Raw genomic sequence first — 12,041 nt, 5'->3', positions numbered from 1 at the left:
AACTTGAGAGCTAAGGGTAATCACAGTGAATATGCAGTTCCTGCCCATCGAACCCCCTCATGCAGCTGTGGTTTTGGGATTTACCTGGCTCCAGAGGCACAATCCGCTGATCAACTGGGATAGAGTTGGAGTCCACTTTGCTATGCTTTGCCAAGGCTCCTGCTGTGTTCCAGGCCCTGGTAAACATGTCTCCAGGACATGTTGAACCGGTTCATATTCGTCTATCTTGATGACATCCTCATGTTTTCCCATACTGCTCAATAACATGTCCTCAAAGTCATACAAGTCTTCCAGCATCTCCTGGAGAATCAGCTGTTATTCAAAGCGGAAAAATGCAAATTCCATCGCTCCACCATCTCCTTCCTTGGGTACATCATAGCTGCAGGTGATGGAGTCAACTTGGGGTCATGATAGAGGCTGCACCAAATGTTTGATGTATTATAATAATTGATTATGCTTCTGTTGTATTAACCTCTTCAACCTATGGGGGCGCTATGTCATTATTGGATTAAAAAAACGTGCCCGTTTTAAGCGCAATATTTTGTCATGAAAAGATGCTTGACTATGCATATAATTGGCAGCTTTGGAAAGAAAACACTCTAAGGTTTCCAGAACTGCAAAGATATTATCTGTGAGTGCCACAGAACTCATGTTACAGGCGAAACCAAGATGAAACCTCAAACAGGAAATCAGCAGAATTTCTGAGGCTCTGTTTTTCATTGTCTCCTTATATGGCTGTGAATGTGCCATGAACGAGCTTAAGCTTTGTGCCGTTTGTCCAAGGTGTCTGCAGCATTGTGACGTATTTGTAGGCATATCATTGGAAGATTGGCCATAAGAGACTACATTTACCACGGGTCCGCCCGGTGTCCTTTGTGTAAATCGGCGCGTAATCTTCAGTTGCGGGCATTTTCTCCTAGGATTCAGAGGGGAAAGCACATTTCCACGAACTAAGTATCATCGAAGAGATATGTGAAAAACACCTTGAGGATTGGTTCTAAACAACGTTTGCCATGTTTCAGTCGATATTATGGAGTTAATTTGGAAAAAGTTTGACGTTTAGATGACTGAATTTTCAGGGATTTTTGGTAGCCAAACGTGACGCACCAAACGGAGCGATTTCTCCTAAACAAATAACCTTTCAGGAAAAACTGAACATTCGCTATCTAACAGAGTCTCCTCATTGAAAACATCTGAAGTTCTTCAAAGGTAAATTATTTTATTTGAATGCTTTTCTGGTTTTTGTGAAAATGTTTCCTGCTGAATTGCTAACGCTAAATGCTACGCTAGCTATGAATAGCTATGAATACTGTTACACAAATGCTTGTTTTCCTATGGTTGAGAAGCATATTTTGAAAATCTGAGATGACAGTGTTGTTAACAAAAGGCTAAGCTTGAGAGCTAGCATATTTATTTAATTTCATTTGCGATTTTCATGAATAGTTAACGTTGCGTTATGGTAATGAGCTTGAGGCTGTATTCACGATCCCGGATCCGGGATGGCTAGACGCAAGATTGTAAGAACCATCTCCCACTACATTTATATGGTCCTAGACTACAGATGAACAATATATATGTTCATTATAAGGTTTTAATATTGTTCCACAATCTTTTCTAGTCACTGCCTCTTAAAAGGAAATGGTCTGAGAGATATTTGCATTATTGAAGTCAAAACAGGGGGTCTGTGAGAAAGGTGCCTGAAAGATGAACACAGAACCCTGCAGTGGAGTGAAAAAGATAAGAGACTAGTCAGACACACCACTATAAATCAACTTGGAGAGTGGACATTTACTGCTGAGCCTTTAGATACCACTGAAACTGTTTGTATAGCTGTATGTGTGAGGTTTGATCTTTGACTTCTGTCTACAGCTGTATTTTGATAAAAATTGTTATGATTTATAAGTGCACATTTTGAGAGTTCCTTATTTATTAAGTAAATAAAACAGAGCAAAGAAAAACGGAACCAACACAGGCAACATACAGATGAATCCTGAAAAGGTGAGAGTGGTGGTGGATTGGCCGCAACCAACCTCCAGAGTGCAGCTGCAATGCAATTCTAACGCCGGTTCCCCCATCAGGGCTCACCTCTCCCAAGGACGTGGTCTCCAGCTTCAGACCAGGCATTCTTGGACCTCAAGCACCAATTCACTATCGCGCCATCCTAATCCATCCCGGATCTATCCCGGCAGTTTGTGGTGGAGGTTGATGCCTTGGACGTCAGAGAGGGGGCTGTCCTGTCCCAGCATTTGGCCCAAGACCAAAAGCTGCATCCCTGTGCTTTCCTCTCCCATCGTCTCAACCTTGCAGAAAGGAATTGCGACGTGGGTGAACAGGAAATATTTCCGGTGAAGATGGCGTTGGAAGAGTGGAGGTACTGGTTAGAGAGGGCGGAACACCCATTCATACTATGGACAGATCACAAGAACCTGGAATATCTCCGGAACCCCAACCGGATTTCGGGGGGGCCCCAGCTAACTGGATGTTTGTCTTGGACTCTTCCCGTTCCTGGGTTCTGGAATGGGCTCATTCCTCTCAACTGGCCTGCCATCCTGGTTCCCGTCGAACCCTGGCCTTTGTACGACAATGTTTTTGGTGGCTCACCTTCGTTCCTGACGTCTTCACGTTCGTCGTCGCCTGCACTGCTGGCCTCCTTCAACCACTTCTGATCCCTCACCGTCCCTGGTCACATATATGACTGTCTCCCCCCATCTGATAGCAACACGGTTATCCTTACCATGGTGACTTGGTTTTCCAAAGCCACCCAATTGATTGCTTTCCCCAAGCTACCCTCAGCCAAGGAGACGGCCCAGCTCGTGGTGCAGCTCATTGAGTCTGCACGTTCATTGGGTCATCGGCCAGCCTGTCCTCTGGGTTCACCCCCAGTCTAATGGCCAGTCAGAGCGAGCCAATCAGGACCTGGAGACGACTCTTCGCTGCCTGGTCTCTGCCAAATCCCACCACCTGGAGCCAGAGTACGCCCATAATCGCTGAGTTCCATCGCAGCCACCCTGGTCAACCAGATATGCGCCCAGGTAGGTTGCCAGATGGCAGTACTGACCACAACAGATGTTTCTTAGAGGCAAAACATGACTGAACATAACGCGCCAATGTAAACTGAGATTTTTTTATATAAATATGAACTTTATTGAACAAAACATACATGTATTGTGTAACATCAAGTCCTGTGAGTGCCATCTGATGAAGATCATCAAAGGTTATTGATTTATTTAATCTCTATTTCTGCTTTTTGTGACTCCTCTCTTTGGCTAGAAAATGGCTGTGTTTTTTGTGACGAGGCGCTGACCTAACATAATCGCAAGGTATGCTTTCGCCGTAAAGCCTTTTTGAAATCGGACTCAATGGTTGAATTAACAAGAGGTGTATCTTTAATACTTGTATGTTTGAGGAATTTTAATTATGAGATTTCTGTTGTTTGAATTTGGCGCCCTGCAGTTTCACTGGCTGTTGTCAAATCGATCCCGTTGACGGGATTTGAGCCAAAAGAAGTTTTAAACAAGTCAATGGACAAAACCGTGTATATAAAATGGGAATTTTTATTGAGTTGTAAAGGAAACAAATTGTGCTATTGTGAGACTGTGCTTAGGCATAAGAGCAAGAGGGAGACACACAATGAGAGCTGTCAAAGTGCTCAAGCATTTGGCTTTCCTGTCACTGATGACTGCCTGACCAACGCCCTACGCTTCTTCACGAGTGGAGGATCGTAGCCAAGCCATTTTTCTGGGTAAGGATGCTTCACTGTAGGCTTCTTGTCAAATAATTGGTAGGAGCACACAAAGGGAAGTTTTGGTGGATTCCTTAGGTTCAACGCTGTGAACCAGAACCACAAAGACTCTGTCTCTTTGGGAGGTGGATGCAGGTTGTGTGGGGCATTCACATGTATATTCAGATCGACATCGTAGAGGTTGGTGTTCAAAAAGTTGTTGTTGTAAAAACTGTCTCTTCATCCAATTATTGTGACAGCCTCGTACTGAACATAATACTTGTCGATTTTAGGATTTTGTGCGGTTCTGTCAGTGTAAAACTATCAAGCTTTAAACTAAAAATACCACTTTTGCCTATTTCGCCTCCCGCATGCGCTAGGTTTGCGCTAATGTTGTAAAAAAATAGAAACACAATTGCAACTAACTTGCCGAGATCACTGTGACGTTCCAGAATAAGGTTAATTCTATAATATAATTCTCCATAAAAAGCTCCCTGCAATGGTTTAAGAAAAAGCGCTGGACTGTTCTACATTGGCCAGAGTCCAGATCACATCCATAACCAGTGGAGGCTGCTGAGGGGTGCTGGATAATGGCTGGAACCGAACGTGTTTGGTGTATTGGACACCATTCCACTGATTCCGCTCCATCCATTACCACATGCCCGTCCTCCCCAATTAAGATGCCACCAACCTCCTGTGTACATAACCTATGGTGAGCGCTGAAAAAAGCAGTTGGTGAAGGGCATGTTTTGAAAGCAGAATACTGTTTAAGGTATACATGCTCATGGTAAACAATGAATCTCAGATATATGTAGGATGCAGAAGGAGTCACAATTCAACATAAAATTTAATTCAACATAATTCAAAAATTGTTTGAATTTAATAGGAAATTAACTAAATGTATTTATTAACTCATTAGAAAATGCATTAATTTGCCCAAGTTAATCATGAGACATGAACAAAATGTATCGTCAGTGCTTCTTGTAACTACCCATCCAGGAGAATTGTCATCAACTGACACTAAGTAGCATAACGCAACAGACAAAACAGCTTACTAGAAAATATTCATATTCATGAAATCACAAGTGAAATATATTCAAACACAGCTTAGGCTTTTGTTAATCACCCTGTCATCTCAGATTTTGAAAATATGCTTTACAGCCAAAGCAAGACAAGCATTTGTGTAAGTTTATCAATAGCCTAGCATAGCATTTTGCCTAGCTAGCAGCAGGCAATCTGGTCACGAAAATCAGAAAAGCAATCAAATTAAATCTTTTACCTTTGATGAGCTTCGGATGTTTTCACTTACGAAACTCCCAGTTAGATAGCAAATATTCCTTTTTTCCAGAAAAATTATTTTTGTAGCCAAACATAGCTCCGTTAGTTCTTCACGTTTGGCTGAGAAAACGACCGGAAATTGTGGTCACGACAACACCAAAAAATATTCAAAATTAGCTCCATAATATCGACAGAAACATGGCAAACGTTGTTTATAATCAATCCTCAAGGTGTTTTTCAAATATCTATTCGATAATATATCAACCGGGACAGAGCTTTTTTCAGTAAGACCGGGTGGAAAAATGGCTACCTATGTCTTTGCGCGAGAAATACACAAAGAGACATCAGGTGGACACTGACGCAATGTTGTCGCTCAGGCTCATTTCTCAAAATAAAAGCCTGAAACTATGTCTTGTGATACTAGACACATTAAGGAAGTCATAGAAAAAGGAATCTCGTTGATATCCCATTCACTGCTCAATAGGGAAGCAAGCATAGGAAGGGACTCTTATTTAGAAACCGCTGTGTTCCTGATTGGATTTTTCTCATTCTTTTGCCTGAAATATCAGTTCTGTTATACTCACAGACAATATCTTTACAGTTTTGGACATTTTAGAGTGTTTTCTTTCCTAAGCTGTCAATTATATGCATATTCTATTTTCTGGTCCTGAAAAATAGCCCGTTTACTTTGGGAACGTTATTTTAAAAAATAAAAAAAATTAAAAAAGACCCATAGATTCAACAGGTTAACATTTTTAGGGCAGGTGTTCCTTGCCAAAGGTAGGAGTCACAAATAGCAGAAGTATAGATAAAATTAATCACTAACCATTGATGATCTTTATCAGATGACACTCATAGGACATCATGTTACACAATACATGTATGTTTTGTTCGATAATGTGCATAATAAAATCACAAAATCTCAATTTACATTGGCACGTTACGTGCAGTAATGTTTTGATTCCAAAACATCCGGTGATTTCTATACTTATATACTTATAATACTTATAATACACGTTGATAAAAGATACAAGTGTTACTCACAGAATTAAAGATAGACTTCTCCTTAATGCAACCGCTGTGTCAGATTTCAAAAAAACTTGACGGAAAAAGCATAATCTGATTACGGCGCTCAAAGCCCAATCTAGCCAAATAAATATCTGCCATGTTGGAGTCAACAGAAGTTAGAAATAACATTATAAATATTCACTTACCTTTGATGATCTTCATCAGAATGCACTCCCAGGAATCCCATCGACAATAAATGACTGATTTGTTCCATAAATTCCATAATTTATGTCCAGATAGCCACTTGTTGTTAGCGTGTTCAGCCCAGTAAACCATCTTCATGAGGCGCGAGCACTACATCCAGACAAAAACTACATCAAACAGCTCCCATTCCCCCCTCCTTTATAGCAGAAGCCTGAAACAAGTTTCTAAAGCCGGTTGACATATAGTGGAAGCCTTAGGAAGTGCAACTTGACCCCATAGAAACTGTGTATTCGGTCAGCCAAGCTTTGAAAAACTACAAACCTCAGATTTCCCACTTCCTGGTTTGATTTTTCTCAGGTTTTCGCCTGCCATATGAGTTCTGTTATACTCACAGACATCATTCAAACAGTTTTAGAAACTTCAGAGTGTTGTCCATCTAATAATAATAATAATATGCATATATTAGCATCTGGGACTGAGTAGGAGGCAGTTAACTCTGGGCACGCTATTCATCCAAAAGTGAAAATGCTGCCCCCTATCACAAACAGGTTTTAAAACCAGTATAGCGACAGAGCTCACGTCATCCACATATTCCTATGGAAACCCTTAATTAATTCATTTGAAGCGAGGCATATTGCTGAATAGGCCTGAATGGCACTGTAACTAGCAACTAGCAAAGGATCATGATCGATGTAAATGTTTTCATCCTGCCTGAGAGAGTCAACAGGGAGTCTCCTCAGATTGATCTGTGTCAGCACGTGGTCCTGTGTGACGACAAATGCAGGAGTCAGAATGGATCACTATTTAATTAAATATCTCTATTTGTATCAAACTTTTCAAGAATTAACCGTGGGGATCGAAATTGATCAGAAAATATAATTACTTTTTGGGGCACTTCTGGCAACCGTAATTCATAGGCTTTCTAGGGCAGACCAGAGCTTTTCGCAGTGGTTGACCAGCAGATTGCTACGCAGTGGTTGACCAGCAGAACTTGTGACTTCATGCTCCAGACCGGACACTGGGGGCCTGGTCCTTCTTCATACTGATCTCAATCCAGTCCAAATACGTGGGGCAATATTAGTTTGTAGCCCAGACCGTTCGGACGCTATAAACGTTTTCGTGGGAAGACGATTTTCAGGATGTGTTCTAGTCTGACAAACAGTGCTTTAGCTCTGCCACTTTCACCGCAGATGCGGAAGGCCGACATAGGTAGATGTGGTGGATTGGGACGATTGAGGCCCATACAAAAAAATGATATCTCTACTTCCATGACTTTTTTAAACCAGTACCGGTTTATCTTCAGACGAGTCCCGTGACACTTGTGGAGGTCGTAGAACAAAACAGAGAACACCATCGAGAGAGTCTCCCCGTTCCATAGTGGGGGTTATATTAGTTTGTAGCCCAAAATAGACAGAAGTTAGTACATCGGAGGTACCGACTTCAGTAGAGCAAAACAGAGAACATCATCGAGAGAGTCTCTCTTTTCCATAGTGGGGTCATATGTGACCCACCAGCTGGATTCGGTCCTATGTAACAAAATTTGAAATTGTTTTTTTACATTAGATAAATGTAGAGACTCCAAGCTGGAAAATTATATATCATACACTGCAGTTCAGGAACAATGAGAAAGTCATTCTGCTGTGAAAGTTGATAAACTTGCAACTGTGAAATTTTTGGTACACTTACTGGAAGGTTCCTCTTTGTCTACACTTATTCTGTCATGCCTGCTCCCTCTCGCCCTCGCTGGAGCTCGAAGGCGCCAGGCTGCCTACCATTACACACACCTGTCTCCATCATTATGCGCAGCTGCGCAATATTGGACTCACCTGGACTCCATTACTTTGTTGGTAACCCCCTCTATATCTGTCTGCTCCTCCCTCTGTTCTCGTGCCAGCATTGATGTTGTTATTTTTCCCCTGTCCAGATGCTGTTCCTGTTCTGTTTCATGTCCGTGTTTCACCTGTACTTGCTTCTCGCATCCAGCGTCAAGCCTCAAAGAATGCTGACACCACTAAAGGAAGCATCAGGAGGTTTTTGGTTTTGGTGACGTCGGGTCCGGGTCCGGGTGCCGTCGCCAATGGAACCAGGGGTGCCTCAGCTAGCTCGTTGGGCTTCCATGCCTTAGCTTGCTCGAGAAGTCTTCTTGCCCCGGTTGGCTCGGCAGATGCCCACCCCACATCATGCTTCAGCCGGCCCATCAGGCTCCCACCCCTTAGCGGGTTCGAATGGCTTTCACGCCTCATGCAGAACATGGGGGTCCCACACCTCAGCCGGCTCGCCGGGCTCCCACGCCTCAGCCAGGTCACCGGGCTCCCACGCCTCAGAGGGAGTCAGGCTGCCTACCATTATGGAACTGTCTCCATCATTACGCACAACTGCGCAATATTGGACTCACCCGGACTCCATTACTTTGTTGATTACCCACTCTATATGTGTCTGCTCCTGTTAAGATATTTTATCAAGGTTTAAGATAAATGATTAAATAATTATCCTCAGAACCTTAACCATTAGGGATTAGAGGTCTTGTAGCATGAACAAGGATTAATAAAAAATGGGGGGGAGGGGGAAGAGAGGAATACATGTGTGTGCCTAACGAAAACAAAGAGGGTCCTTAACCTATATTTGAACCGACTCAGCTATAACTCTGTGGCGATAATATAAGACAGCGAGAGCCCCTCCAGGTTTTCCGTATCTGGGGGGGACTGGAACTATCTGCTAAGTGGTAATAAACTGTGGTGAGATGTCAGGAGTTAATCCAGATATAGTGTGTCGTGTATGTGCGCTAGTGGGTTGGAATGGACTTTAGAAGCAGCTTTTTCCTTGTCGGAGAGAAGGAGGAGCCTTCAAGACGCTATGACGAAATGTGTGGTATATAAACCAATGTACATTGTATTATGACCAGCATTTTAGATTCCGTCTCTCAATGTGATTTTCTGGATTTTTGTTTTAGATTCTGTCTCTCACAGTTGAAGTGTACCTATGATAAACATTACAGACCTCTACATGCTTTGTAAGAAGGAAAAGCTGCAAAATAGGCAGGGTATCAAATACTTGTTCTCCCCACTGTATGTTTATTTGTCACATGCACAGAAGGTGTAAACGGTACAGTGAAAAAAACTCTGACTGGGAAGAAACGGTTTGAGCAGTGAAGTAGACTAAGATTTCATAGTTTTTTCAAACTTGTTGGGCAAGTGTTAAAAATGTCAGTTGTTTGTAAAAGATGACAGAATATTTTATTGATGAGGTTACTAAAACAGCTACGTCGTTTGATTGGTTGGAGGTATTTATGTTCTGATTTTAGATTTGAAAAGTAGAGAAGTAATTCAAGATGTCATAACCTCTGTCAGGGATCATCAATTCGATTAATTTGTCTCTCTAGTATGCGTGGGAATACTTGAGAACAAATTTAATAAATGAAAATCACTTGGAGCTGATTTCCTGGTATTTTTACAGTCTTTTATGTCTAATAATGAAAAAGCACACCAAAAAAATCCCTTTTCCCCCAGGAAACTTGGTGGGCCAAATAAAACAACTTCGGTCCGCGTGCCACCAGTTGGGAAACTGCTCTAAGTTTTTGTCTAAATTGCTGGGAAAGCGGTCAAAGTAGCTGATTTGTGTCAAAAGTAATATCAGACCTTTTACAGTGAATAGAATGTTGGAAGTCATGATGTCACAATGGGACCTTCAGAATTATTTTATTTGTCCACTTTTAATCCCATTAGTGGATGAGGTTTTTAAAGACAGACAAAAAATGGAATAGTTTGAATAGTATAAATGTTTTATACAAGTACCCTGGTCCTGACTGGTCTGCACGTTTTAAAGTTATGAATTACATTTCTAGCTTTAACGGTGTAAGAGGAGTAGTGTTCCAAATAATAATACAACATATTCAATTATCTCAAGAGAAATTCAATTATCTCAAGTCCCATTAATAATTGAATAAAATGCTGGTTCCTTATCTCACCTTTTGAAGCTGCCAGCCACACTGAGGCCTTGGGCTGGATTTAGACATGAACCCAGAGGCATTGATACTGCACACCCTCAGATTCCGGCTCTCCAAGAAGTGTGCCCGGAGCTTTTCCCTGTGTCTCCTGAAGAGGGCAAGAGAAGCCATACTGAGTTTAATACAAAGCCCCACCTTCAGATTTCATGATCCTCAGATCATACTGTAAAGTACGCTCTGGGTTAGAGCTTTGTGTACCTGGATCTTGTACATTGATCCACTGTATTGTACTGCTCGTGGAGTAGGCATCACCCTCATCCACTTATGATGGAGTTTGTCAGCTCTATATGCTCAGAAGAAAATGTTATAACATTGGGTATATAACAAAAGGTATAATGCATTCAACTTGTTATGAGCATGCATATATTATAAGACATAATATTTTGTCTTCCAATATGGCAATATTTCAATTAATTTAAATTGGCTGATAATAACTTGCTCTTTGGTGAGGTTTCCCCTAGGTACAGATCTAGGATCGGCTTCCCCTCCCCATTCCTAACCATTATTGGGGAAAATGCAAAACTGCCCCAAGATCAGCATCTAGGCAAGGGGTGTCAAACTCATTCCGTAGAGGACCTAAGGTCTATTTTCACCTTTAAATTAAGCCCGAGACCACCAGGTGTGGAAAGTTCCATACTAATTGGTGACCTTAATTCATCAATCAAGGACAAGGGAGGAGTGAAAACCTGCAGACACTTGGCCCTCTGTGGAAGGAATTTGACATCTGTGGTCTAGGGGGAACTTCACTCTACACCAATATGATGATACCATAGATTATAAGACACCTTATATGGAGCCGATCTTATCACAAGTCTTTCAGTATATTAACACTAGAACCGCTGGGCTTCGATGGACCCCCCTTCAAGCGAATGAGCAGTCATTCTGATTGAAACACTCTAATAGTGCAATTCATACATTTAATATATGCTATCTCAAGATAATCATGTGGTTGTGCTTATGAAGGCCTTGGGTAACATTAGAATACAATTTTTATTATACTTCAAATAACAAAATAGCATCTTCATTAATTTGTTACTGGAAGCTAAATGTAAAAAAATCTAACCAAAAACCGCCCCCTAAATTCAGGTTCCAGAAATTGTATTCGCGGAGTGCCTTTGTTAAAACTATGGAAATTAAAGGATATGCATTGGAACAGCTTATTTTTATTTTGAGAAAATAGAATAAAAAATTCCCCAATCTTTTTTATGCATCTTCATACAATGGCATCAGTTGCATCAGTTGGATTTCACTTAGCTGTTATGTCCTAAAGTTGACACAATTTCGTACCTTTCACTTGCTTGACACACTTTGACATACACTATATGGTCAAAAATATGTAGACACTTGCTCGTAAAACATCTCATTCCAAAATCATGGCCATTAACATGGAGTTGGTTCCCCCTTTGCTGCTATACCAGCCTCCACGCTTCTGGGAACTCTTTCAACTAGGTGTTCGAACATTGCTGCAGGGAAATACTTCCATTCAGCCACAAGAGTGTTAGTAAGGTCCAGCACTGATGTTGGGTGATTAGGCCTGGCTCACAGTCGGCGTTCCAAACCATCCCAAGGTGTTCGATGTGGTTGAGGTCAGGCCTCTGTGCAGGCCAGTCAAGTTCTTCCACACCGATCTCGACAAACCATTTCTGCATGGACATCGCTTTGTGCATGGGGATATTGTCATGCTGAAACAGGAAAGAGCTTTCCCCAAACCGTTGCTTCAAAGTTGGAAGCACAGAATGTTCTAGAATGTCATTGCATGCTGCAGCATTAAGATTTCCCTTCAGGGGCCTAGCCTGAACCATGAATAACAGCCCCAGACCATTATTC

General features: G+C 41.7%; 1 protein-coding gene across 1 annotated transcript in view; it reads right to left on the bottom strand.

Moving 5' to 3' along the window:
- The window catches only part of LOC112224054, a 115,346-nt gene that overhangs the window by 60,671 nt on the left and 42,634 nt on the right, over window positions 1–12,041 (bottom strand). Inside the window, exon 3 of the mRNA XM_024387337.2 lies at window positions 10,176–10,302. Coding sequence (XP_024243105.1) covers window positions 10,176–10,302 — 127 coding nt within the window. The remainder of the gene's footprint in view (window positions 1–10,175; window positions 10,303–12,041) is intronic.

This window comes from Oncorhynchus tshawytscha, linkage group LG25 (assembly GCF_018296145.1).
Source record: "Oncorhynchus tshawytscha isolate Ot180627B linkage group LG25, Otsh_v2.0, whole genome shotgun sequence".
NCBI classification, from domain to species: domain Eukaryota; kingdom Metazoa; phylum Chordata; class Actinopteri; order Salmoniformes; family Salmonidae; genus Oncorhynchus; species Oncorhynchus tshawytscha.
The sequence above is the reverse complement of the archived record's forward strand: the minus strand, read 5'-3'. Positions and strand labels throughout refer to the sequence as shown.